The sequence below is a fragment of the Amorphotheca resinae genome (assembly GCF_003019875.1).
Source record: "Amorphotheca resinae ATCC 22711 unplaced genomic scaffold M430scaffold_3, whole genome shotgun sequence".
Lineage (NCBI taxonomy): Eukaryota > Fungi > Ascomycota > Leotiomycetes > Helotiales > Amorphothecaceae > Amorphotheca > Amorphotheca resinae.
In genome coordinates, this window is record NW_020194473.1 from 1,868,101 (window position 1) to 1,894,563 (window position 26,463).

The 26,463-nt window shown below is 50.5% G+C and overlaps 12 protein-coding genes across 12 annotated transcripts; 7 read left to right on the forward strand and 5 right to left on the reverse strand.

Moving 5' to 3' along the window:
- Positions 1-1,516: 1,516 nt before the first annotated feature.
- M430DRAFT_96680 (hypothetical protein) lies at positions 1,517-3,853 on the reverse strand (the record flags this gene model as incomplete). Its single annotated transcript, XM_024869979.1, has 6 exons — positions 1,517-1,685; positions 1,735-1,819; positions 1,869-2,127; positions 2,179-3,568; positions 3,617-3,751; positions 3,807-3,853. 6 exons carry the CDS (start codon positions 3,851-3,853, stop codon positions 1,517-1,519), a joined length of 2,085 nt encoding a protein of 694 aa, XP_024723370.1.
- Positions 3,854-4,375: 522 nt separating this feature from the next.
- Positions 4,376-5,775, forward strand: M430DRAFT_33848 (hypothetical protein). Its single transcript, XM_024866443.1, has one exon. It carries the CDS (start codon positions 4,552-4,554, stop codon positions 5,593-5,595), a length of 1,044 nt encoding a protein of 347 aa, XP_024723371.1. The 5' UTR covers positions 4,376-4,551; the 3' UTR covers positions 5,596-5,775.
- Positions 5,776-6,024: 249 nt separating this feature from the next.
- On the reverse strand, positions 6,025-8,298 carry M430DRAFT_216111 (hypothetical protein). The gene is made up of 6 exons (XM_024864537.1): positions 7,572-8,298; positions 7,421-7,518; positions 6,970-7,373; positions 6,438-6,921; positions 6,237-6,384; positions 6,025-6,181 (listed from the first exon to the last, which is right to left on the reverse strand). The coding sequence occupies exons 1-6, from the start codon at positions 8,159-8,161 to the stop codon at positions 6,145-6,147; spliced, it is 1,761 nt and encodes a 586-aa protein (XP_024723372.1). The 5' UTR covers positions 8,162-8,298; the 3' UTR covers positions 6,025-6,144.
- A 1,199-nt stretch (positions 8,299-9,497) lies between these two features.
- On the forward strand, positions 9,498-11,602 carry M430DRAFT_48905 (hypothetical protein; the record flags this gene model as incomplete). The annotated part of the gene is made up of 6 exons (XM_024868027.1): positions 9,498-9,546; positions 9,602-9,623; positions 9,694-9,742; positions 9,792-9,876; positions 9,926-11,490; positions 11,546-11,602. The coding sequence occupies 6 exons, from the start codon at positions 9,498-9,500 to the stop codon at positions 11,600-11,602; spliced, it is 1,827 nt and encodes a 608-aa protein (XP_024723373.1).
- A 718-nt stretch (positions 11,603-12,320) lies between these two features.
- On the forward strand, positions 12,321-13,253 carry M430DRAFT_117406 (hypothetical protein; the record flags this gene model as incomplete). Its single annotated transcript, XM_024861666.1, is given in 3 exon segments — positions 12,321-12,659; positions 12,674-13,001; positions 13,056-13,253. Coding segments are annotated over 3 exon segments (828 nt in total), but the record flags the coding sequence as incomplete, so codon positions are not given.
- Positions 13,254-13,332: 79 nt separating this feature from the next.
- M430DRAFT_33849 (hypothetical protein) lies at positions 13,333-14,223 on the reverse strand. The gene has a single exon (XM_024866444.1). The coding sequence runs from the start codon at positions 14,095-14,097 to the stop codon at positions 13,651-13,653; it is 447 nt and encodes a 148-aa protein (XP_024723375.1). The 5' UTR covers positions 14,098-14,223; the 3' UTR covers positions 13,333-13,650.
- A 156-nt stretch (positions 14,224-14,379) lies between these two features.
- Positions 14,380-15,758, forward strand: M430DRAFT_136153 (hypothetical protein). The gene is made up of 3 exons (XM_024862445.1): positions 14,380-14,660; positions 14,836-15,120; positions 15,299-15,758. The coding sequence occupies exons 1-3, from the start codon at positions 14,513-14,515 to the stop codon at positions 15,643-15,645; spliced, it is 780 nt and encodes a 259-aa protein (XP_024723376.1). The 5' UTR covers positions 14,380-14,512; the 3' UTR covers positions 15,646-15,758.
- A 73-nt stretch (positions 15,759-15,831) lies between these two features.
- M430DRAFT_64966 (hypothetical protein) lies at positions 15,832-17,757 on the reverse strand. Its single transcript, XM_024869139.1, has 4 exons — positions 17,562-17,757; positions 17,375-17,503; positions 16,231-17,322; positions 15,832-16,087 (listed from the first exon to the last, which is right to left on the reverse strand). Exons 1-4 carry the CDS (start codon positions 17,598-17,600, stop codon positions 16,007-16,009), a joined length of 1,341 nt encoding a protein of 446 aa, XP_024723377.1. The 5' UTR covers positions 17,601-17,757; the 3' UTR covers positions 15,832-16,006.
- A 1,201-nt stretch (positions 17,758-18,958) lies between these two features.
- Positions 18,959-20,728, forward strand: M430DRAFT_96636 (hypothetical protein; the record flags this gene model as incomplete). Its single annotated transcript, XM_024869976.1, has 2 exons — positions 18,959-19,343; positions 19,398-20,728. 2 exons carry the CDS (start codon positions 18,959-18,961, stop codon positions 20,726-20,728), a joined length of 1,716 nt encoding a protein of 571 aa, XP_024723378.1.
- Positions 20,729-20,907: 179 nt separating this feature from the next.
- Positions 20,908-22,901, forward strand: M430DRAFT_216200 (hypothetical protein). Its single transcript, XM_024864539.1, has one exon. The coding sequence runs from the start codon at positions 21,214-21,216 to the stop codon at positions 22,786-22,788; it is 1,575 nt and encodes a 524-aa protein (XP_024723379.1). The 5' UTR covers positions 20,908-21,213; the 3' UTR covers positions 22,789-22,901.
- Position 22,902: 1 nt separating this feature from the next.
- M430DRAFT_216204 (hypothetical protein) lies at positions 22,903-23,289 on the forward strand. Its single transcript, XM_024864540.1, has one exon. It carries the CDS (start codon positions 22,966-22,968, stop codon positions 23,179-23,181), a length of 216 nt encoding a protein of 71 aa, XP_024723380.1. The 5' UTR covers positions 22,903-22,965; the 3' UTR covers positions 23,182-23,289.
- M430DRAFT_117418 (hypothetical protein) lies at positions 23,107-25,334 on the reverse strand. Its single transcript, XM_024861667.1, has 2 exons — positions 23,483-25,334; positions 23,107-23,422 (listed from the first exon to the last, which is right to left on the reverse strand). Exons 1-2 carry the CDS (start codon positions 25,023-25,025, stop codon positions 23,388-23,390), a joined length of 1,578 nt encoding a protein of 525 aa, XP_024723381.1. The 5' UTR covers positions 25,026-25,334; the 3' UTR covers positions 23,107-23,387.
- Positions 25,335-26,463: the final 1,129 nt, after the last annotated feature.

The window sequence follows — 26,463 nt, forward strand, 5'->3', positions numbered from 1 at the left end:
CCTTTTCCCCTTTCCCCCAATCCAAACACAAAAACCCCCCATCAATCACTCCCACTCCCCCTCCCTCCCTCCTTCCACCCCCCAAAAAGAAGGACTCGGCGGCGGGTTCGGCGGCGGCGACGGCGGCTCACTCCATGATTTATTATCTAGCTCCTGCTCGGTTGTCCTTGGCGCTGCTGCGAGGGGTTTGTGGATCTGCATTTTTGTTTTCTTTTGATGGTGTTGTTGGTGTTGGTGGTGGTGGTGTTGTGAGGTGTTGTGAGGTGTCGTGTTATGAATGAGGTTGGAAGTGAGTGAATAAGTGAATAAGTGAGGTGATTTTACCCCCCCTCCCGATCTATTATTTATCTGATAAATGAGTGGATAGGATAGGATAGATGAGCAGGAGGTTAATATCAAATATGAATATATCAATATTCGAAGTCAAGCTCCAGGTCTCTATCTATATGGCAAACCCCAAACTCCAAACCCCAAACCCAAACAACAACACAGAAGTAATAATAATAATACTCCCTCCCCTCCTCTCCCCCCTCCCTCTCTATCCCTCCCCCCTCTTCTCTCAATCTCAATCCCACACAACTCCAAACACAACGCTATTTGACACCTACCTACTTTATATCCCCTCCTTTCATTCATTCTTCCCTCCCTCCTGTGCAATTTAAATTCATTGATTCATTAATTCATTAATTCCCCTTCGAGGCCCTTTCTTTTTTCTTACTTTTCTTCCAATTCCAATTCCATAAGGTAAGGTACATGAGAGGGAGGGAGGGAGGGAGGGAGGGGGAGAAGTTTCTTCCCGCCGGGCTACCGCAGCCGCAGCCGCGAGCCGCGTTAACCATGCAAAACGCAAACGCAAACAGACAAGGAGGGAGGGGCGGGTGCCACGTCGTCGTGGGGAGGAGGAGCGGTGGGACGAAAACGAGGTCTCTCTCTCTTTTGTGCGTGTGTGTGTGTATGTGTGTTCCTGTGGGTTGAGAGAGGGAGAGAGGCGGGAAGGGAAGAATCGAGGGTTGGTGCAGAAGGGGGGGAGGGTGGTATGTTAGCCTCACGTCGACGTCGACACAACCCATGCAATCAAATTAATCAATCAATCAATCAGAGCAGCGGCGTGGTGGTAATTCTTTTCTTTCTCTCTTTCTTTATTTCTCTTGCGTGCACTATCTAGGATGGATGGGATGGTTCGGGGGAAGAGGACGGATGGAGGTAACAGGAGAAATAACGTGAAACTTTAAAAGAAAAAAATAAAACCAAACCACACAATCATCATCGCTATCATTCGCCTTATGCTTCCTGCTAATGTTGGGTTGACAATGACATGCCGTCTGTCCACCGCCGCAAGCATGTAGTCCACGTCATTACACGCGCCAGAAGAGGTATCGTATCAAAAAGTGCTGGTGGGAAAGGTCTGGGGAGGCGGCATACCAAATGCTGTCAAGATCTAGACCATCAGGGTTGCCCCCGTCTCGGGGGTCCTTGCTGGCCGGGAGGGCCTCTGCGTTAGATGCCAAGTCGCCCCCTATTGTACCTGGCTGACAATCTCGCTTGCGCGGGATAGTGACTCGACCATCTGCTGGCATTCCTTTCTCCGGCGGACCGTGTAGTCACTTTCTTTCAGGAGGTCATCGAGCGTATCAGTCCGGTACATGTTCTCAAGAAGTTCTCGCTGCATCTCATCCTTCGTGAATCTGGGAGGCGTTAATTGCGAACGTGATATTCTGCATGGCTAATACTTACTGCACGAGGTTCAGCATGATTGCCTTGGGTACCATATCGATCAATGTCTTCTTAACGATATTGTAGTAGGAGTTGATGAGAAGTTCTAACCAGGTCAGTAGGAAGATAAAATTCAAGAATAGCATTCGACTTACTGATGACCTCAACCTCGATGGTCTCTCTCTCTGACAGTGTGCCAGATGCCTTCAGGGTTGGTGGTGGAGGTTCCATGGCCGCCATCTTCTTCTTGTTCTTTGATGCAAAAAAGCTGCCGAAGAAGCCACCATCTGACCCGTTCGTATCAAGTGGGGGACTTCCTGCCCGCGCCGGTGTGGACGGTATTGGTTTTCCTGTCTTGGGATCAACTTGGACAGGTTTTGATTGGCTGTGTCGTTCATTGACAATTGCCATGGCCTGATAAACGTATTAGTGATGGTGATGACCTAATCCATACGGGCAACTTACTCTGTGACCATTCAAAAAGTCAGGGTGTCCGGTGTTGATATAGCAAGACTCCATAGAGACCAAGTCTTTGACGAGCTTGTTTGTAGGATCCATAACCTTCTTGAAGAACGCGATGACAACCGCGTGGAATTTCTCCTTTAGCTGGGGGTACCGTCGGAAGAGTTGCTTCCCCAGTAACTGTGTGAGAATACGGACAAGCTCATCGTATACTAATGATACACACTTCAAACTTGGCTCTTCTAATCGTCTGATTTGTTGCTTGACAATGAGTTCGAAAGCAGCAGTACCGACGAAGAGGGACGGGGAGGATCCGGAAGAGTTGTAGAGGACGGTTCTGATGTCGACATCCTTGACTTGGTCAAAAGGATCCACGGCCTTGATACCATTGGAGTACAGCTCGTGGAAAACGAAACTGATTCTAGCACCTCCTGAAAGCTCAACACTCGATAATTCGGTATTATTTCCTTCCAGGACAGTGCGCCATTCGTTCGAGAATTCGGTGATGATGTTAAGCACGATGTTTGCGCTGTTGCCCAGCATGGAGTCACCCAGGCTTTGGAGTTCTGCAGAGTATTTCTGCAGCGAAGCTTGGATGCGCGCCTTGATATCTGGTAGGGTCTGCTTGATATGCATCATTAAGATAAGATTCAGCTTCCTCGCCAGGTAAGGTGTTCCGCAGTACGAGCTCTTGTTTCGGTATGCCTTGTGGTTTTCGAAGAAGTTCTTCTCATTATCCAACGCGGCGGTGATTGGCTTCCTGTTGTCAATATCCCGCTGCCCCCGGTTCACCACTGGGACGTATCCTAATCGGAGGGGAATAATTCTTCCAGCCAAGATATCCACGACATCTGTTCCCTCGTCCATCAGATCCACCTTTGTCAGAACACCGATCGTCCTTTGCCCTTCGGGGTCAACTTCTCGGGCGAGCTTCAGACCATCTGAGTTGGCCAAATCGGTGTTCGCTCCCGTCACCGCAAGAATGATCGCATTAGGTTTGCTGATCTGCTTGAGCACCATCTCCCTGATCTGTCTCTCGATATCCCTTGGTTGATCACCGACTGGGACCTTTGTCAGACCGGGTAAGTCGACGAGTGTAAGGGTGAGGACATTGGGAGAGTATATTCGGAGGTTGATAGGAGCGGGGGAGATGCCGGCATTGCGGCCAGTCTTTGCCTCTGTCTCCTTAACAATCTCGTCTCGAATCTTGTTGAAATCATAAAACTTCTGGCCTGGAATATGGAGGAACTCGCCCCACTCGTCGACGTTTGCTTCCTTATCAGAATCTGTGTTTACCTCATCCTTGAGCCCATTTGTCTTTGCTGCTGGTGCGCGGTTAATGAGCTGAAGAACGAGCGGCCTTCTCGTCACAATTCCAGTGCCTCGGGGTAAACTGCAGTACAGGTTAGGTATGATTCCGGTTGAGGGTATCTGTCCTTACAAGTCTCGTCCTACTATGTTCTCCAGCACGGAACTCTTCCCACTTGACTGACTGCCCACGACCACTATTTGAGGAAGATCGATAGGATTCTGGACACCGACCGTCGTGAACACATCTTGCAGCTTGTTGACCAACCTACGGGACTTGTCAGCGTCACGGCGCAAAGCAGAGAAGCCCAGGGGATACTGACGTTATTAGGCCAGGATCTGAGATGCCTCCGGCGGCTTGTGAGGACATTTTGAAAGGGGGGGACGAATCTGCAACCAGCGTCGCTTTCTGGAGGTCTTTGAGAAGGGATGGATAGGAGGGGAAGTGAAGGTTATAGCCGCGTTGTCGACGATGCGGTTGCCTTTGAGATTCTCGTGGGAGTTGCGTGCCCTCGTACGCAGCGGTATGCTGTACAAAAGTACATGACTGTTCCCGCTATGGCAAGGGGCTTGGCGATCTGTGGCTGAAATGTGATGCCTGAGGATGCCTGGCATCAACGGTCAAACGGTCAACACCACCGCCACGGCAACGGCCAAGCACTTGACGAGTGGTGGGAATAAGTAACGACTGTCCTGTACCTTGAGACTGGCCTTGGAATAACCTTAGTCTCCACGGTCTGTCTTTGACCCCGGCCCGTAATGTAAGTTTCTATTGCAAATTACGGAGTATCATATTCAGAAGTGGGCGTGCTAAGGCGGGCGTGAAGCCAAACGCCTCAACCCACTAAAATCTCAGAATCCAAAGAGACCTCCTATCTACCTATTCACGAAAACTCATACAGTGACTGATTCATATGCCAGCCTATATATTCCAAACATTCTATCCTCGTATTTATCGTTGTGACCAGTTCAAGTTCCCACCCCTGAGCCTGGGTCTCATATCAGCACCTCTCGCTCTCACCTGGATATCGTGACTGGAATCAAGTCACCCCTTCTCCCTCGTTCACCATGGCTCCAAAGACAATAACCATTATTGGCTCTCTAAACACTGACCTCGTCACCCACACTCCCCGGGTGCCCATCGGCGGCGAGACCCTCACGGCGACCTCTTTCTCCACGGGCTCCGGTGGTAAAGGCGCCAACCAAGCCGTAGCATGTGCGCGGCTCTCCCGACCCAAGCCCTCTTCATCCCAGACGCACCCAACCTCGGATGTCGTGGTCAAGATGGTGGGAGGCGTGGGGCATGACGAGTTCGGCCCCCCGTTAGTCGAGTCCATGAAGCGGGATGGCATCGACACGTCAGGGATCAGGATTGTCGAGGGACAGACGACCGGCGTTGCTGTGATTATTGTCGAGGAGGGTTCCGGCGAGAACCGCATCCTCTTGAACCCGGGAGCAAATTACACTCTCAAAGCTGAAGATTTCCGCGCTCCTGAATCTCTGGGCACGCCACTTCCGGATATGATAGTCATGCAGCTGGAAATCCCGCTAGAGACAGTGTTACAGATTCTGGACACGGCGAAGAAGGCTGGGGTAGATGTCTTGCTTAACCCCGCGCCTGCTGTGAAGTTGCCCGAGGAAGCATATACCGCTATCACGCACTTGATCGTCAATGAGAGCGAAGCAGCGATTTTGAGTGGACGAAGGGTTGAAGAAGTGGAAAAGGAGGGGTTTGAGTGGGAGGGACTTGCGTCGGAGTTTTTGCGGAAAGGCGTCCAGAATGTGGTTGTGACGTTGGGTGCCAAGGGGGCTTATTATGCCACAGCAGCAGGAGGGGCGGGCTACATTAAGGCGGAGAAGGTTGAGAAAGTCGTGGATACGACAGCGGCAGGTGATACGTTTGTAGGTGCGTATGCCGTCAGTATTGTGCGGAAGTCTTTGCCCTCTGGCACTAGCCTATCTGAAGAATACAAGCACAAGCCTCTTGATGAGGAGGTTATCAGATTCGCATGTAAAGCTGCCGCTCGGACAGTGGAGAAGAGAGGCGCACAGAGCGCGATACCTTGGGCTGATGAAATCGAGAGACATGATGCAAGGGGAGGCTTAAAATAAGGTACGAAATACAGGGATCCCTCGGATTATAGAATTGGGCTTGTTAGACGTTACTGGCATCTTGTTCATTAATATAAGGTAGCCATTTGTAGAGGGGTTTGGTAGCTTAGACTTCTTCTAGAGCCCCCTCAAACTAGCCTAAAACCGCAGAAAAGGAATATAGACATTGGTTAAGGTACATATCTCTTTCTCCAATTCTGCAATGTTGAGATGAGGAAAATCCCTAAGTTTATTCAATATTTCGAAGGACACTGAATACAGTAACCTAGGTATGCATCTGCTTCGTCTTGCCAACCGTAAGGTACCCATGACAATCTATACGAGCTGTGCTGTCTAGAAAGAAAAGAACATAAAAAGACCCCAGCCGTAGACCCGCTTCCTCTGTGCCCAAACACCTAAACAAATGCCCAGAAATGCTCCATTCCCCATTCCCAGCCTCAGCTCTGAGTCGTTCTCCAGATTCGCCGTCCAATGTGATGATGCAATCCAGTCTTGTTCTACGTTACAGCAAGGCTCAAATCATTGTGATCCATCAGACTGCCTTGAACCTTACGATGATTTCAACCGAGGATCTTCGTTGGACCATCTATCAACATTAGCTCTATGCAACACTAATGGCTTCGTTATAAATTTTTACTCACATCCGAACTACTTTGTCGTCGCCTGCCGAGGCAAACATGCACGGATTTTTGGGATTCCATGAAACAGAATTGCAAAATCCCCTCGCGTGCCCATCTAACTTCTCGACAAGAACTCCATTTTCTCTATGCCAGATATAGATGTAGCCGTCTAAGCCAAAGTGTGAGTAAGTCGAACATCGTTTTTGAGTTCTGTGAACATACCTTTGCTCCCCGTCACGACGAAGCTCTCGTTAGCTCCACCAAAGGTGCATCTGATGATGAATTCATTTGATAGATCACCGGTGTTGAAAACTCGAACGAATTCTCGGCTGTCTAAATCAAACATACGGGCCTCGCCGTCGGTTTTGTTGATAAGAAGATATTTCGAATCTTGACTGATGGCGACGGATGCTAACTTCGATTTGAGATCTATCTCATACTCGAGCTCGCGTGTTACGAAGTTGTAAATGTGCAGGAGCTGTTCGTGGTTCATGGCAACGAGGCGATGGCCATCGGGGGACATTGCGAGGTCCTGTATTCGATGGGGCTGACCCCAGTCGTATATGAGCTCTCCGTTCAGGCCCCACTGGCAAAGATTGCGATCTTTATCAAGACAGCCAGTCACGAACGTCTGTCCATCAGGCGCCCACACACAACTGCTTACAGGCTCTCCAAAACGGGCTAGGGTCCGCTTGAGTTCACCAGTCTGTTTGATGTCAGCAAGGCAATCGATAGAACGGTATAAAAAGCTTACATTAGCATCCCATAACCGGGCATGATTATCCCGAGAACATGTGACAATCATCGAATCGTCAGGGCTCCATGAAAGTGAACCAACGCCCTTGTCATGATCTGAAAGTGTGTGGAGGACTTCAAAAGATCCAACTTCATAAATGACAACGGTTCCGTCATGGCCACAACTCGCCAAGCGTGAGCCATCATGAGAGAATACAACCTGCCAGACTTCACCACTGTGCTTCTTGAGCTCGACAAATGGCGTCACTGGAAAATTGTCTCGATCGCAGGTGTGATCCTGATATAACGAGGGTGAAGTCGCGGTATTATGATACAGGCACTTTGATATCTGGCTCTGCTTCGCCTGCTGTAAGAGCACAGCTAATCGGTGTTCTGGCAACATAACTGAAGGCGAAATGCATTCTGAATAATCATTAGTTAAGTCCTGGTTCTACCAATATTGGACTTACTTGAGAGCTCAGATAAAAGATGATACCGTGAATCACCCCCTGCACCATCCCATTCGGCCTTTCTTTTGAGATCGTCCACTGATTGACACATCAGTAAGCTTGTGTGGCCAGTCAGTAAAAGCTTCTTTCAAAGGGACTCGCATCAATCTACCTCGAGAGAAAGTGAAGTTTGCCAATATCCTGGTATAAAGGGGTTAGTTCTAGTCGGAGTACCATCAAAGCTCTGCCGGTATCCCGTTGCTCCAAGAGCTCCAGGAACTTTTGTTGTCTTAACCAGAACCGCATCACGTTACTGTCGACGCCTTCTTGCAGAACCAGGCCATTTCCACGTATACTGACCCCTCCTTCCTCCATCGGTTTATTAAATAGCAGATCCTCTGCTTCGTCCCATTCGCCCTGCAAAACCGCATTTCGAAAAGCTGCAACGGCCGGGCTCTCTAAATCATAGCCAGATTCTTGGCTCAAACTCGCAGCAGCACCGTTATAGCCTAGGTCCGTGAGGGCCTGGATCAGGATTCTTGTCACTTCCTCCCGGTCGTGCCCAAAATACGTAGGCTTGCTCTTGGTACTTGAATTGAAAAGTCCATTTGAATTCGATAAGCCGTTCATGGAGGCTGAAGAACCCCGTGTGCCGTTTGTTGAATTTGAGAGCGCAGCTTTATGGAGCGGGGTGGCCCCCGAACCGTTTGAGAATGGCCTCGAGGTTCCATTCGAATTACTGGTTTCTCCGTCTAATCTCATTCTAGACGCTTGACGTCTGCGCTTTCGGCGATGCTCGTTCTCAGTTTGCAGGATATCCACGGAGGGCTCTGGACCCTCGTGAATATCTACTTGCTCCGGCTCTGCAGAGCTGTGTCGACGTCGGCGACCGAGGACCCGAGGTGGAGATGCCTGGGCTGCCTCTCGTGACTCTTGCTGCGACGTGCTATCTATGCTTGCGGCAATAACGCGTTGTAAGGACTGCGCTGCCTGTTGTTCGGTGAGGGTTGGTGCTGAGATGGTTGTGCTGGAAGGAAATGAGGGGGTTATCGGGGTGGATGGGCCGTCGGAGGTGGATGGGGATGCTGAGTGGGAGTGATCGTCTGCCAGGACGACAACAGCGGGAGTGCCGCTCTTCGGTGGGTGTTTTCAAAGGGATCTCTCTTCACAGGGCTCTCTGGAAACCTTGGATATCCAGATATGGCCTCAAGTATTAGTTTCGTCACGATATGGGAGTCCTGGTTAGTGATGGAGAGCTGGCTCGGCCAGGTGCCACCGACAAAGCGGTTGAGGTAGATAGAACAGTGGGTTCTCGGCAGAGGGATAAGAGCTGTACTTGGGGGTGATCTGCTGAAGCACAGTGTGCTTGATCATAGTTCGTAAAGGGTCGACGACAAGCTGGGGCAGAGGGAGGATGGTGGTTTAGTACTTAAGCAAGAGCTAAGATGTAAGGCGTGGTGGAGGAGAAGGGAGCCCCATGCATTCGCTACTACTGGGTGATTCACGTGAACAGGAGGGTATACGGAGTAAGCAATATACATATACGAGTGTATATCTCCCCGTTTAGGAGGACAATGCTGGATGATGGGTAACGTTCAAATGCCAGCCATGATACTCTCACACAAATAGCAGCTAGAGGGACCTCCATTTCCGCTTCCTCGTGCAAAAATACCAGATAATAAGGTGCTCTGTATAACGAGATTACCAGAGGGGTCGATAAGCTGGCGGTGTTACGGTAAAACCCACGTAAATACACGGCGCCTTGCCTGATTCGTCGCATGCTGACCGAAGCTTGGTCGCCCGCACACTGGTTGAGCTATCTACCAAGCTATCCCAGACGACCTATCCCATCTCGCCCTCCAACACCAACTGGGCATTGTGAATGAACGTTGGCTTCCGTCCTCGATTGCGCGCCCGCCCGTCGTTGTATGATCTCGTCACTTACCGCAACATTGAACGGTTGTCTGTTCGACCGAGTACGCCAACCCGAATAGAAGATCTCCCTCCACTTCCCAGCTCGCCTGGTCCAGTACCATTACCTCTGCCGCCAGCCCCAGTCCACGAGCATCATCCAGAGCCGCTGGACAAACCCGCAAACATGGGTCCGAAGAAGTTAGCCAGAGACGCTGATGGCGAAGAGCAATATGGTGCGTTTCCGCGAATACGACCGTTCAGGAGCTGGTAACTGATGACAGCTTGCAGGCTCCATTTACTCGGTCTCCGGGTATGTGCCTGTCCTCCATTCCCAGAATCCATCATATATCGTATGGCCCCAAGATTCTGATTTCTGGCAGGCCCGTCGTTGTAGCAGAGAACATGATCGGAGTTGCTATGTACGAATTGGTAAGTGAGGCAGTTGCAGATATCTGGCAGCGCATCTAACCCTACATAGGTCCGCGTCGGCCATGATAACCTCGTCGGTGAGGTCATTCGAATTGAAGGAGACAGAGCGACAATCCAGGTGTACGAGGAAACAGGTATGGGGCACATTCACAATCTGTAGAAGGAGATGCTGATATACGGAAGCTGGTGTAACTGTCGGAGATCCTGTCCTGCGAACCGGAAAGCCCCTATCCGTCGAATTAGGACCTGGTTTGATGGAAACAATCTACGATGGTATTCAACGTCCCCTCAAATCGATTGCGGAATCGTCAAACAGCATCTACATTCCCCGTGGTATTTCTGCCCCCTCGTTGAATCGAGAGAAGAGCTGGGACTTCAAACCGACAATGAAGGTCGGGGACCATATCACTGGTGGAGATATCTGGGGTACCGTCTACGAAAACTCTCTCTTGGACGACCACAAGATTCTCCTGCCACCACGAGCAAGGGGTACCATCACCCGAATTGCGGAGGCAGGAAGTTACAAGGTCGACGAGAAGATTCTAGAGGTCGAGTTTGACGGCAAGAAGACCGAGTACAGCATGATGCACACCTGGCCAGTTCGTGTACCTCGCCCGACAACTGAAAAGCTTGCGGCGGACAAGCCTTTCATTGTCGGACAGAGAGTCTTGGATGCGCTCTTCCCCAGTGTCCAGGGAGGTACTGTTGCTATTCCAGGTGCTTTCGGTTGCGGAAAGACTGTCATCTCTCAGTCTGTGTCCAAGTTCTCAAACAGTGATATCATTATCTACGTTGGATGTGGAGAGCGTGGAAATGAGATGGCTGAAGTCTTAATGGACTTCCCTGAGCTCTCGATTGATGTCGATGGACGAAAGGAGCCGATCATGAAGCGTACAACTCTTATCGCGAACACTTCCAACATGCCCGTGGCTGCCCGTGAAGCTTCCATCTACACTGGAATTACTGTCTCAGAATACTTCCGTGATCAAGGGAAGGACGTCGCCATGATGGCTGACTCCACATCTCGATGGGCTGAGGCTCTTCGTGAGATTTCCGGTCGTTTGGGAGAAATGCCTGCTGATCAAGGTTTCCCTGCCTATCTGGGTGCCAAGCTGGCCAGTTTCTACGAGCGTGCTGGCAAGGTGCAATGCCTTGGTAGCCCGAATCGCGAGGGCAGTGTTAGCATTGTCGGTGCCGTCAGCCCTCCTGGTGGTGATTTCTCGGATCCTGTTACTAGCAGTACATTGGGTATTGTGCAGGTCTTCTGGGGTCTCGACAAGAAACTCGCCCAACGTAAACACTTCCCCTCGATCAACACATCCGTCAGTTACAGCAAATATACCGGTGTCCTAGATAAATATTACGAGAAGGACTTCCCCGAATTCCCAAGGCTCCGAGACCGTATCAAGCAGCTCTTGTCTGATTCGGAAGAATTGGACCAGGTCGTACAACTGGTCGGAAAATCCGCACTGTCCGATCCTGATAAGATCACCTTGGATGTGGCTGCCATGATCAAGGAAGACTTCTTGCAACAGAATGGATACAGTGACTACGATCAATTCTGCCCCATCTGGAAGACCGAGTGGATGATGAAGGCCATGATGGGCTTCCACGACGAGGCTCAAAAAGCAGTCGCCCAAGGTCAAAGCTGGAACAAGATCCGAGAGGCAACTAGCGATTTGCAGTCGCAACTCCGAAGCATGAAGTTCGAGGTGCCCAGCGAAGGAGAGGAGAAGATCACGAAGAAGGCAAGTTTCACAGCCATTCCCCTTTCCATTTACATACAACTAACCCAGCGTCCAGTACGAGGAGCTCGTCCAGGCCATGACGGATAAGTTTGCTTCCGTCGTTGATGAGTAAATACGAAATGAACACACGGCATGGCATCTGGAGGAGAAGGGAGCGCGGTGGCAGCATAAGCTTAGCTTCCTTTGATCTATCACCAGGGTATTGTGGGAAACCGATAGATAAGGAGTATGTAGTATATATTTCCTAGACTGGGGTTTTTCATTCCTCAATACATCCCTGGATCTTCGTCTATTGAATCGCCATCCTCTTTTCTTAATGAATCCGTGAGAATCATTCCCGTAGGTGAAGAATTTGAGTCTACTTATACCCCTCCTCTTCTTTGCCCATCATCACCTCTTCACCCAGACGGAGATAGAGGAAAGCATTGTGAAATCATGTTGACGAGGAGAAGAGACAAGAAGAAGTGAAGAAAAGAGAAAGGAGAGATGAAAGGAAGAAAGAAATGGAACAAAGAGGTGATGTTTGCGGAAATGAGTAGATGGGAGATGGAGAGAGAGAGGAAATTCCAGGAGATAGAGAGAGAGAGGAAATTCCAGAAGAGAAACAAAGGAAACTCCAGAAAAGGTCAGGAAGCCATTACATTATATAGAAGATACTGATACAGCTTGGAGCGAAATCGGTGTCCTGTCTACCTAACCTCTTTTAGACAGTTCTGAACGCACAGACGTTTTTTGCTTGAGCCGCCTGCTGCCCGGATATATCTTTGACCGATTCCGGCATCAGCCAAGGCACGCTCTCCGCGCCGGTCATTAATCCAAACTTCAGACCTCTTCTACGAAATATACCTATGTCTTCCTGCTGTGACAATGCCCAAATCAAACGTAGACCCCCTGATCATCTACCCCACCTCCACCCATACTCATACCTTCATTGTTCTTCATGGCCGCGGTTCCAACGCGCTCCATTTCTCTCAAGACACCACGAATCCCGTCAAACCAGGTTTCTTGACATGTACTACCTCATCCGGTCTTACTCTCGCACAGAAATTCCCCGGTCTAAAATTCGTCGTTCCAACGGCTCCGAAGCGTCGATGTACTGCAAAGAAAAGGCTGGCGATGAATATCTGGTTCGATAATTCATCTTTTGAGGATCCTTATGAAAGAGAAGAGTTGCAGTGCCAAGGGTTGCGGACAATTATGAGATGGTGAAGGAGATTGTGACGGAAGAGGCTAAGGAGCTAGGCGAAAGGGGGTTGCAGAAGGTGTTTCTGGGCGGACTGAGCCAAGGGTGTGCAATGTCGTTGCATGTTCTGCTGGCCTTTGATAGGGACGAAGAAGAGAAGTGTATGGGGTTTGGGGGGTTTATTGGGATGAGTGGGTGGCTGCCTTTTCAGGACGAGATTAACAGTTTGCTTGGCATCAGGAGAGGGGATGACGGAGAAGAGGACGAGAACCCTTTTGGTGATGAATCTGGTGATGAAGAAGACGGTGGGGATGCTGAGGACCCGGTCGTCAAGGTCGCTCGATTTATAAGGAAGGATGTTATGAATCTTTCGAAAGCTAAGAACGAACTTCTGGTTTGTCGACATACCCCCATATTCCTCGGTCATGGAGACCAAGACGATGTCGTTCCGCTGGAATACGGGAAGAACGTGATGGAAGCACTACAGGCGATGGGTATTAATCTTGAATGGAAAGTCTATGCAGAACAAGGCCATTGGTATAAAGTTCCAGATACAATAGATGATATAGTTCGGTTTTTTGGAGAAAAATATGCAGGCTTGAACTTTGACACGATACTCCCAAAGCATCTACATGAAGACATCTCGAACTTGTCTAATGACTGCATGTTCGATATGAAACGGCTTCATAATCCTATCTACCACCCTTTCCTTAATTCACCCTGTCTCCCAACTCGGAAGATGAAGCGCTTTGACATACTCCCAATACTCGGGATAAAACCCACTGAATTCCCAATCCAGGATCGCAACGACCTTCCCACCACGCACAATGATATTCCTAGGAGCAATGTCACCATGCGAAAGCACAGACTTATGCTTCGGCAGAGCTTTCACCATGTCAACAACCATCTCTGTAAAGATGCCCCCTGAAAAAGTCCTCATGGCTTCAACGATCCCCTCATTAAAAGCCTCCTCTGTTTCATAGGGACCATAACTCCTTCGTACCACTCTCAAAAACCTGATCCTCACAAGGACCACCATCCACCCTCCCAATAAACATCCCCATAACCCCCCTCAACTCATCTATATACCCCCTCAACTGCCCCACTATCTCTTCCTTTTCTTCTAGAGACATTGTATCCCAAACGTCCCGAAGCACATCCCCTTCAATGTACTCCATCAGAAGAAGATACCTGCATGGATCCGTCTCGTCAATGTATGCATCGTAGACCTCGGGGACTGGAATGGATGTTTTGCTGTGGACGAACTTCATGCTTGCAGCTTCAGATAGGCGTATGCTATCTCCGACTTTGACAACTATATTAGGAGAATGATTCAGTCTATACACCCATGGTGCATTGTCCGGTGCTAGTCGGGTTGCGAACGTTGGTTCGAGGAGGTCACTGAATTTGATTTTTTGGGCCATGGTTGAGAGAAATGGAAGAGGGAAACTGAGGATAAGTATCACGATCCACGAAATCCCATTGCTGGGGCAAAGTGTCTGGAAATCCTTTTCTGATTATTACGTCTAAAAAGTTATGTCGGATTCGGGTCCACAGACAAGTCACAATGAACATCAGCAGGAAGTGATATTTCAAGGTCTACTGTACCTTAATTTAAGGTAGGAAGCTGTTAAACGGCTGATTCAAACACTGTTGATGCGGGGCATTCTCCCACACGTGTTCTACAGAGTAAACATCAGATACAAGATATCTCCATCCCGTCTTCATCCTGACTATTCCCCATTCCCCATTATACTTCTTTCAAAAACAAGAAATAATACCTTGATACAATACCCCAGGAAGAAAAAGGACGTAAAGCCACCCCCCAAATTCCTCATCATGGCATCCAGCACCCGCCCCGCAACCCTCAGCGTCTCCCTCGACGACCTCGCCAAAATGATCGACCATTCCCTCCTCCACCCCACGATGACCGACGACGACGTTCTCGCCGGTCTACAAATCAGCAAGAAATACGGCGTCGCAACTGGTAAGTCAGCTTCCTATCCCCAAATACCCCCTCCCCCATTCATCCATCTCCCCCCTCTCAATACAACTTCCCTCCCCAACCCTACCAATCAGTCCATCCCCTCAACCCCCAGAGACAATGATAATAATAAGAATAATAATAATAACCCCATTCCCCCCATTTTTCTCCCCAACAGCATGCGTAAAACCCTACCACATCACCTTCGCCAAGGAAGCCCTCGCCGGCTCTTCCGTGCTCGTATGTCCCGTCATCGGCTTCCCGCACGGGAACTCGAGCACCGAGGTCAAGGTCTTCGAGGCTTCCCGCGCGGCCGAGCTGGGCGGCAAGGAGATCGATATGGTGGTGAATATCGGCCGCGTGCTGTCTGGAAAGTGGGACTATGTGGCGGAGGAGATCGCGGCCGTGAACCGCGCTGTCGTGGAGAGGGGGAGCGTGTTGAAGGTCATTTTTGAGAATGATTGTGAGTTCTTCCTTCCCCCTCCCTCTTTCCTCTCTTTATATCTCTTGCTTTCTTTTACGATTACCTTTTCTTTTGCTATTATTGTTGGTTTGTTTGTTTTTGTCAAGCAGGTTCAAGAACCAAAGGTGATTAGCTAGCGAGGAAAGCGGGAATTGGGGCTGATAGGTAACAATTCAAGATCTCACGGACAAGGAAATCATCAAGTTGTGTGAGATCTGCAGCGACATTGGCGTAGCCTTCGTCAAGACCTCAACCGGTTATGGTTTTGTCAAGCAGGCGAACGGAGATTACAACTACAAGGGGGCCACGATCCCGCATCTGGAACTGATGCAGAAGCATGTCAAGGGCGATGTGAAGATTAAGGCTGCCGGTGGTGTAAGAACGCTGGATGACTTGCTTAGGGTGAGAGCCTTGGGCGTTGCGAGGGTGGGTGCCACGGCCACCGCGGTCATCCTTGATGAGGCTGTCAAGAGGGGGATTGGCAAGGAGAGGGTGGAGGTGGTTGTTCCGCCATTCCCATCGTGATGGATGCGAGAATGAGTTTCCCACTGAAAGAGGCAGATACCCCTGTACGTAGGTCGATCAGGTGAAATATGACGGTCTCGCACGTGAGGCAACTTTCCTCCACGACATCGCGCACGCAGAGTTTCCTCTTGAGAAATCATCGATCGTGGGTGTTTGAATTCATTTGTCTTTCTCAGCCACTAACTGAGCTTGATATGTACTCTTTAACTCCTGTACGCTAGCGCCTGAAATGCATCCTCCTCCCTCATCAATTAGTGCATGAACTAGGACAGTTCCGTTCTCCACATAATTCTTCCACATCGACTTTGTCTGCTGACTCCCGTCCCCTTTCTCAATTTTGCAAAATGGAGAAGGGCAGCTTTCAGCTTACGTCGGGGAGTCGGACCGCAATGTCGCCTGATTGCGTGATGTATCGGACCCATGGTAAAGAGGGGTATTGTAACTATTTGCTTCGTTAGACGATCGATCTTCTACGGTTGATATCTCTTGAGATGATTCCGAAAGGGATGAGGGTCGATTACTGACCACTCGGCCATGGAGATCAAAAGGGGGAGGATAGGGTTCAGTAAGTAAGTACCAACATACCTTTGGCTCCACGATCTTGAGATATCGGACTTGAATCCCGCTCGTTGTGAAATAAGGAATCTCGAACTTCACACTGATCGGTCTCTTCGCTCCCTTGCCACCAATGCCTCCCATACTTCCTCCAAAGCCACCAGTCATTCCGCCACCGTGTTCATCATCCCCTTTCACGCTTGGAAGCCCAAGTTCAGCACGCATTAGGAACTCCTTATTCCCACCAAATTGCTTGATCTTCCACACAATAGCGCTCTTCTCAGGCGCATAATGCACACTACCGATGTTGGTTCGGAAACGAGGCGAGTCAGCATCTTCTGGGACAGGGACAATGATTTCCACATTGTTAGCCGTGCTGCGACGTTTGAATTGCGCTTTCGCTTTCAACATATACTCGATACGACTCCCAGAATGTGATTCCACAATACATTCCACCCAGATTAAAGGCTTGACTTGTGTGTTTAAGCGATATGACATCAATTCAAACTCTCCATCTGGTGGAATGAAGGATATTGTGCGGTCGTTCTCGAATCGTGCGAGACGTACACACTGGTGGAACTTCACGTCCTCCATCTCAATTGCTTTTCCACGAGTCGCTCGACCAGTCGTCTCGAACATCACCTTGTCGTTAAGCCCAAGACGCAATTCCGGCATCCCTGAGAGATAGCATTTCATCTTTATGGCCCCGAGAATCTCAGAGCGAAGGACGTTGCCGTTGGAGGATACCAAGAGATTAAGTGATTCGACAACATCGAGGAACACTTCATTCTTGCGGTATCTGATTCCTTCTGATCGCCAGGATACAGCATTTGTAACCGCGATCGGCGGTCGCGCTTGAATTTCCAGCTTGTGCGATTCCTGTGTGATATATTCTTGTAGAATCTTGGATTCGGTAGTTTGTGGATACCCGAAGTCCATCATTTCGTCGAGAAGTTCGTAGATGATAACGAAGTTGTCTCGTATTGACTCTTCTTCGAGTTCTTTGAAATATTCGGTGAAGACCTCGACGATCTTGTGGAGGAAAAGGAGAATTTCGGCGGCATTAGTATTTCGTTTCGTTAAGGCTAGGAGATAGAGGTTGTTATGCCTGATGTAGAGGTACTGGGAAAATGTCAGAGTAGAGTTCAGGCTTGGATGATGGTAGAGCGCATACGTTGATGCCTTCATCTGAAAAGCACGGCGGCACTGCGGAACTCTCTTCTTCCGCCTCACTCAAGAGGATGGGAAATTTGTCTACTGCTGACATGGGAATATCCCCTCTATAGTTTCGCGCCAGAAGGGTCTACGAGCAATCGTCAGCAAGGCTGTACTATGACATGAGGACACTCAGGGGGACGTACCTTGCCCTTCAGGTCGAGAAAGAAGACAGCTGATGCCATGATGTCGGGAGGAGAGGTATCAGCGGTCGGGGGTATTGATATGAAGCCAGATCAGCCAGTAATCTTGACTTAGACGAATTCAAACATTCGTAGATGTTATTGACAGAATCATGAGGTCGGGAATGGCGCTCTTAACCCCACGTTACCCTTAATTTGGAGATGGCAGCGAAGCTTCAACATCGCGGTGGCCTTGTCTCGCTTGGGTTAGACTGGGATTAATGGCCCCAGTCCTAATGCAGCTTAGCCCATCGCTCGAAAAATATAGAAATATCAGAAAATGCTCGCCGAGATCTTTTCTTCTTTTCTTCAACGCGCCCTTCTAGACAGTGCTGCTCACCATATAAGCACAACCGGCCTGGCTTTCTGTCAGCGCCTACCCTGCCTCCCATTGATGAAGCTAGCGATACCGTGGCGCGGAGACGAATCTCCAGGGTACCATAAGAGCTGGCCGAGCATTGTTTTCAATAGCAATAGGTTGCTTGGGCGGCGTCAGAGGGACCATACATGATAAATCGAACAGTAAACCTTGATTTTAAAAGAAGGCATCGGCTGGAGGAATGTGAACAGAGCCTTCGGTGGCAGCGTCAACGTGAAGATTCTTTCATTGCCAGTTCTCACCTCAGTTGCAGGCGTCTTTTCCGGGATATGGAAAGACACCAGCTATGAGATGCAATGATCGATGATACTCCGTAGATCTAACCAAGCAAGCTCCTTGGAAGCCAATCAGTAACTTCAAATACCGTTTTCCCGTCCATTCTCAAGCAATCGACGTACTGTACATCTTCATCCCTCCATCTCCAGCCTCATCCAGCCTCCTTTCACGTGATGTGGCTTTTACGCTCTTACCCTGCACCTACCTAGGTTAATAATCCATTATGTAATCACAATGGTCTAACTCCTCCCAGCTAGCTCTGATCAGCGCCGAGCTGCTGGCATGTGATCAGGCAGGTGACCACCATCATCCATCGTTCACCACCCATCGCTCTCCATCTGCACCATGTCATGATCGCAATACCAACGTCGACTGGAAGGCTCTTCAGTAGCATCTGGTCTGTCTTGTAGCTCTTCTCAAGAGACTCTATGCTGTTGTTTTCTTCTACTATTTTTTTCTGTTGCTCCAAGTCCACCGCTGAAAGCTCGAGCTTCACGTTCCCGCTTCACAAGCAAATGCAAATGCTAGCCGCGGGACGCTTCACCAACTCTCCCATATCCACTCTGCGCCCAGGGCCGCCAGCAGATGCGCTTCGATTCGACCATCCTCATCTTTTCTGATCTTTGCCAAGTACAATCTCCTGCAACATTCGACTGTATTGCTGCGCTCGTTGGCTTTCGAGAACACAATGGAGCAGGACCGTCACATGCTCCCAGAGCATCCTCCCTCTTACGCACAATCGCATGATCCGCAAACTCTGGATCTGCCTTCTGCGCCCACCTCAGACCTTCCTCCGATACATCGTGAACGTACATTGCCCCCTCTACCTGCTGCCCCGGCAGAATTACGATTCACGTCAGAGCCGGTAGCTGAGCCTCAGTTTGTTTGGCCTTCTTCAAATCCGTTGACGGCATACTACCAGCCTGGACCTTCACAGCTTTCCCCCAAAGGAAAAACGATAGAATCGCCGAGCACGATGGATGTCGATACAGATAGTCGCGGGCGACGCGGGCGACGCGGGGGAAGCGTGCTGTCGATAGATGATCCAGATGTTCGCATGGCAGCCGAAGCACTTGGGGATCTTCGAGCAGGTATGTGAGGCATAGAAATATCGCGGGTGCCTCTGCTAAAACTACTATCCTTAGATTTCGTCCACTCTCCTCCCCCAAGACACACTTCCTCGCCGTCGTCTTCGACGACTTTCCAGGGCAGGGGACAGCAAGCGGAACCTCTGCTGTCCCTCCTCACTGAGTCCCACCCCCTCATCGGCACCGCAATCGGTGGCTCACTCTCCGCCTATTCAGCTTCTAAGAACTATAGCCCTCGATTTAAATCCAGCGCTGAGTATGTTGAGAAGAGGTTCACACCTATCGTCAATACCGTTGGATCAGTCAATCGTATAACAGGTATTGAGGGCGGTGTGCGATGGTTTTTAGGAGGTCGGCGACCAAGCCACCAACCGCCTTCCGATCCCGAAGCTGGCTCTGAGGGCTCCAACAAACGGCGTAAGATTGGCAGTGCAGAAGAGGATCGGGAGGCTGATCGTGATGTCTCTCAAGACCCCTATCGCGCCCACAGGGGGGAACTACAGCTTCGGCAACGAGAACCAAGTCAGGCGTCTACTGTCGAGAGTTTACCTGCATATGACGAACACAGAAGTCCGTCCTATGAAGCGGCGCAACAAGCTTTGATCCCCACCCAAGGAGACGCGGCGATGTCCCAAGGTAGTTCCTGGCAGTCGCGTCTCGTGCTCTCCACATCCGGATTGAGTATCGCTATGAGTGAGGAAAGTTTGCGGAGTCTGAAATACTGTCTCAGTTGGCTGCGTTGGGCGAACGAGCATATTGGAAAAGTAATCGAAGCGTTGAAATCAGCACTGGAACATTACGACCAAGGATCCGAATCTTCAACTGCGGGCTCAATTACTTCTAACGACTGGACATACCCTAAAGAGAAGGAAGGACAAAATAGCGGACAATTGGTTGTCAGAAGCGAAGCCGAGAGATCAGCGCTCAATGCGCGGATTGCGGAACTGAAGACGGATGTGTTGAAGACCTTGAAAGAGGTCGTGGACATTGTGTCCAAATACGCTGGAGGAGCATTGCCGGAAAATGCGAGAATTCTAGTAAGGAGGCATCTTACATCGTTGCCGCAAAGGTTCAGATTGGCGAGTGCCAATTCTGGGAGGTCTGGCGGAGGCGGAGGCGGAGGCGGAGGAGACACACAGGTTACGGAGGGCGCAAAAAGGGTCATGGTGCTTGCCAAGGAGGGCCTGGACATGATGGCCCAAGTATCAGCAGTCCTTGACGGGACGATCGTCAGCGCAGAAGAATGGTGTGAGAGGTTAGGGAGGAAGAAGAGAGAGGAACGTGAGGGCGGGAGCGCAGCAGAGAGAGAGAAGAGCCCTGGCGCACCGCCCCCACAAAGGGATGAAAATGGCTACATTGGAGGAGTTGCGGATACAAAAATGGGCTGAACATGGCCTTTCCCTTTGTTCGACAGGCGCTTGGTGTAAGGCTCGGCAGGGTTGGCTTGGCGCGTACGATAGGGATCTAGGAGTAGGTTTGATGCTTGTTAGATACCACACGTTGTTTAAAGTATGGGGAAATATACTGTGACTTTTGATCTACATTCCTTCTTTTCTCTCTGGGGGTTCCCCAATTTGATCATAAAAGCTTCAGAAGAAGCACCTGCAAGTGCAGAATCCAAAACAAGAAGTACATGTCTCCTCTGATACGCATCCTATATCCGATTTTCATACCTTCGATGTTCTTCGATAGATACTCAAGCTCCCGCATCTGAAACCCTATACATCCATCCACTCCTCGAGACATCTCTCCACGAGAACCGTCTTCAGTCTTCGAGCCTTGCTAGACCATCACCATATCAATATGCATAAAGCACTCACCATGGCTTCCCTCAAGTGCCACTCAGTCTTCGACGTCCAGCGACGAGCTCCAAATGGATGTACCTTCTCATCTCTCAATCAATCCCGACTCCGACGATGATACTCCATCCCAAACATCAGACAACGCACGCCCGCGCTCCTTCCTCCGCATCGCCGCTCTCGTCGTCCTCCCCATCCTCTTCCTGATCCTATTCCTGATCAGCGAGACCGCAATCCTGATCTACTCATTCGCTCTGCACGAGCGAATTCCCGACCCCTTCCTCATCAGCACCGCGATCGCATTCGCTATCATTATCTCCCTAGCGATTTTCCTCAACATCCTTCTATATTTCAGAAAGCGCGCGGAAAGCGATGGGAGCGCGAGAGGTAGGTGGAGAATGTGGTTGGTGAAGTATGAGGAGCAGAGTTTGGCCTTTACGGAATTTTGGAAGAGGAGGAAGATGAAGGAGAGGCGGCGCAAGGCAAGGAGTCCGGGCAGTATGGTCTTCAGATATGCATATCGGTTTTTGATTACGTATAGAGGCCCGAGATGGGGGTCGGGATCGGGATCAGGATCAGGATCAGAATCGCAGAGTTCTTCGAGGGGTTCTAAGGGATCTCATAGGCGGGGAGGGCTGGGAGAGACGGGGCGGCGACACGGGATGGACGATATCAGGAGGCAAGAGGAGGGCAGGATTCCGAGCGAGCTTTCGTCCATGAGATCCCATCAACTTCAACGCACCCAGCTCCAGAATCCACCAGTTCGGCCAATGCCTCCGCCAGCCCATCTCTCGACTCAGCAAGTTTCCGCATCTCCACTACCTCAGCATCCTGCCGCTGTGCACACACCTAGGAACCTACCACCCAACCTCCGAGCCTATCAGGATTCCTTCATCATCCACGGCTCTCTCCCAAACAACCCCCAAGCTTCTCGAACCCAACGTCGCAGATACGACCCCGATCCCACTACTCCTCGAATATCCTATCTCCCCTTCCATCCTACCCCATCCGCACGCGCGTTCTCTCCATCTCCAACCCCCAGCTTTCTTCTCCCTCCTCTCCCGCCTGTTACCCATCACGTACCCAGCGCCCACGCACAATACAGCTACATCCGCTCACCCACAGGCGCCACGTCCTGGGGCCTCAAAGTCCCGGGCCGGTCTAGACCACCTTCAAGAGCTGAGATTTGGGAGCTTCAGGGAAGGGAAGAGCTGCTGTTGAGGAAGGAGGTGAATAGGAGGTTTGGAGAGAGCAGGGAACAGGTGAGGAGGGGGAGTATGGAGGGATTGGCTGTGGGGGGTGGGAAGGGTGGGGAGGATAGGGGGAATGGGACGGAGGGGGAGGGGCAAGGGGTGTTTTGTATGCAGCTTTCTTCCTTTACTGCTGCTGATGCTACTACCGCTACCGCTACCGCTCATCCACCTATCCACGACAGCCATCATCATCACGAAACAGCAGACATCTCCCCAAACCCCACTAAACAAGAAGAAGTCCCAAACCCCTCCCATCCATCATCATCAGCACCCGCCAAGCCCCCAAAACACATGCACTCGCACACCCTCATCTCAATGCGCCATCTCTCAGGCGCCGCGCTCGGAGACGCAAAGCCTCTATTCCAGAACGCGAAATGTCGGGATTGGTGGGGATAGGGAGAGGAAGAGATAAAGAGAGTGGGAGGTGAAGTACAGATGAAAAGGAAGGAGGGAGAGGTTGGGGTAAGTGGCAGGAGCAGATTCGGCGGATAGTTAGTATTATGGAGGTGGTTAGGGGTTAGGGGTTAGGGGGGAAGGGGGGAGAGGTGTGAGGATGTTATAAATGATGATGGCATGATAGGGGGGGGTTTCGTAGGAGGAGTTTTCTGTGTGTGTGGGGATTTGATTCTATGTATGTGTTTAGACGGGGAATTTAGATCAGTACAATCTCACTACCTAGGTATATCAAATCAGCTTTCTGAGCTAAGATCTAGACGACTGACTCCCTGTATTTCTGTGATCCTTTTTGGATCCTTTTCTTTTCTCTATTTTTTTTTATCCGGATTTTGACTTTATAGTAATGCCCCATTTCCTAGTTTGTGAGGATTCTTTTGTTACAGTAATAATGCCCCGTTTCTTTCTATTTCCAACCTACCTATCTTATGTCTTATGTGATGTTACAGTCAGTGATCCACCCACCCTTCCTGCTTCCATCTAACCCTTCAAAGGACACCATCTCTATACATATACATCTTCAGGTCCACGAAAAGAAGAAATCATAGGCCATCAGAAGTGGGCGGTCCCTTATACACTACAGACTTGTTAGAAACCCTGGTCCACAGCACACACACAGAGGACTAGAAGACATTACCTTTCCGAGCATAGACCAAGTACCAGAAGACCGAAATAGCACCAAAGCCAACGAACACCACGGATGCATAATTCATCGATGTGGAAGTGACCGGTAGCGCAGTCGGCATGCTGAAGAGCACGACCTCGAACGCGATCCAGCATAGGGAAACGGTGTTGACGATGGGGCCGATGATGGGGCCGCAGTTCCATTGGGCTTTCGAGACTTCGGCGCGCTTGTTCCAGAAAAGTGAGAGGCTGATGGGGATCGCGTAGGAGACGGAGAGGGCGATGACGCTGACGGAGTCAAAGGCGGTGAAGGCGCTGCTGCTCCCGAGATTGATGAGCCCGAGGAGCATCTGCACGACGGTGACGAGGATGAGAGCCCAGACGGGAACGCCGAGTTTGTTGTTGACCCTTGCGAAGAGTTTGGCGGCCGGGATGGCTTCGTCTCGGGCGACGGCCCAGGTGCAGCGCGACGCGGCGACGGTGATGCTGATGCTGCAGAACATAGTAACTCCCAGGACAATGAAGGTCAGGCCGAGTCCGCCGCCGGGAGTACCCATGACGGTGTGGAAGATATAGGGGGCTGCTTGGCCGCCGGGAGAATTGAGAACGTCTGCTAGTGGTGGCATGGTAGCACAGATCGGGATGATGTAGAAGAGACCTGCAAAGCCGCCAATTGGGACACACAGACTCATGGCCCTGGGGACCTTGACCGCGGGATCACTGACCTCCTCCGCCATGGACGAGATCATGCCGAGCGCGCAGAAGGTGTAGGCGGCTGGAAGCAAACCAATGAAGAAGGTGAAGCCTCCCCAGCCGGAAAAGCTTTTGTCGTAATGACCAAGCGTATACGCCGCGCTGTGTCTTCCTGCCTCGGCCTTCACAGACAAAGAGATCAGGACTGCGATGATGCCCAGAACGGTCCAGGCCGCACAGATGATATCCACCATGGGGAGGAACCTGTTACCAAAGGTACAGATGGCAAGAGAAATGAGGCAGATGGCGTAGAAGACGAGAAGGAGTTGCCAATCAGTCATGACGAAATCAGGATGGTAAATGGAAACCGTAGCTGAGATCAGGGTTGCTAAACCGAAGTTCACCGACAGTGTGATGGTCCAGTTGCCGATGAGCCATATCCAGGCCGTGAAGAAGGAGAGGACGGTCTTGTTCCGTGTTGCGACTTGGAAAGACCAGTAATAGGGCCCCGCCGAGGTGGGATATCGAGATGCGAGTTCGCTGAGGGAGAGGGCTATGCATTCATCCAGGACAAGAATGATGATCCAGCCAACGAAGAATGGCAGTTGACCACCGCCATAGATGGCACTGATGAGGGGGCCGCCTTCAGCATAGGGGATGGCTGCGATGGCCAGACTCTGGAAGAGAAGTGTGAATAGGGATCGGTTCCGTTGGAGCTCCGGTTTGTACCCCAGGACTTCCAAGCTGTCGAGGTTGTGATGTGTTCCCGTCCCAATGTCGGCTCCAGCCCCGCCTCCTGAAGGAGCGAAAGCCTTCTCGTAGGCCAGCTTCTCATCGCCCTGCTCGACGTCGGTCGACGACATTGTTGTTCACCTGGCTGATGCTGCTGAGAGCATGGATAAGACTTAAAGAGACCCAAAACAGGTAGGTATATGTATATCACCGTGGTAACACGTGACAGCTATCTGCAGATAGCGACCCGGAAATAGGAGACAGCAGAAGAAGCAAAGAAGAAGAAGATAAGGGGGGCAAATGACGCGCTTGACTTCAGACGCGGCTGGCAAGGATCTGCAACGAGAGCCATTTGTAGATATAAAGAGTCTGGATATACTGTAAACGGCAAACAACTGGCATCCGGCGGGATGTTTCTTGAGCCTCCACAGTTCCCCGACTTGGGGTTATACTGCGTAGGTATGTCTTGATATGCCTTGATGCTCTGTTGTGGGGATCCTCCTCCCGGTCTCACACTCTCCCTGCGTATGCTGTCAGACAGTATCAGTAGGTCTCAGCCAGGGCCGCCTCTGTTATCGCAACCAATCATAGCAGAGCATGGACGACATATCAATAGTTGTAGTAACAATCAATAATATGTATATAAAATGCCTTTCTTATCTGCAAGGTCACAATACAGCAAACGCGTTTTGTGGAGGGAAGCAATAAGCGAGTCGACCGCTATTCATTTCTAATGTCATGCCTCGCTCTCAACAATCCCGATAAGACTCTCCTACAATCTTTTGCCATGTCGAGGCTATTCCCAGGTGGCTTCTCATAGGCTCTCTTTGCCCCGGGCTTAGGAGCGTCCTTCTGGACGGCCTCGCCATAGCAAAACTGGCAAAACCTCTGACCTCAACTCCAGTGCCGTCAGCGATGATGACCGCAACATCGCACGGGGATGTCGGACATACATACCTAGGTACTCTACCCATATACAGTACAGTACAGTACAGTATCTAGGTAGTAAGGCAAGGTAGCTGTTGTCCCTCGTCGCTGCGTCACGTGCTTGGAGGGTCCCTATGCCCGCCTACGGTAAAACTTTGCTGCCTCTTCTTCAGGCAATTGATTGATGATCCACGATAAGAAACGATAAGAACGGGAAGACTATGCTGAAAGAAGCCTTGATGCAATCATGTTGTACCTCTGTATATCGAAGCATTTCTTGGCGGGATAGCTTCAGCCATTCACCGTCCGCCTCTTTCCTTCACTCTACCAAGTATATGAATTCCCCGTCCCCGGCTAGCTATACATCGGCCGGGCCGATGTATAGCTAGCCGCAATTTGAAGGGTCAAATACTGTAGTACATACTAGATATAAACGACTACCAACTCGTAGTACTCGTGTACTTCTAATACAATTATACGAATGGATTCGTATAATTGTAGGTACGATTCGGGCATTCAGGCGCCGGCTCCCAGCCCAGCCTTGCCTCCGGTCCGGGTCGAGAATCTCACACCCGCGGACGAAGCCCAAATGCAACGGCTGATCAAGGCCATATTAAACCCATCCTGAGCAGCAAGATAAAA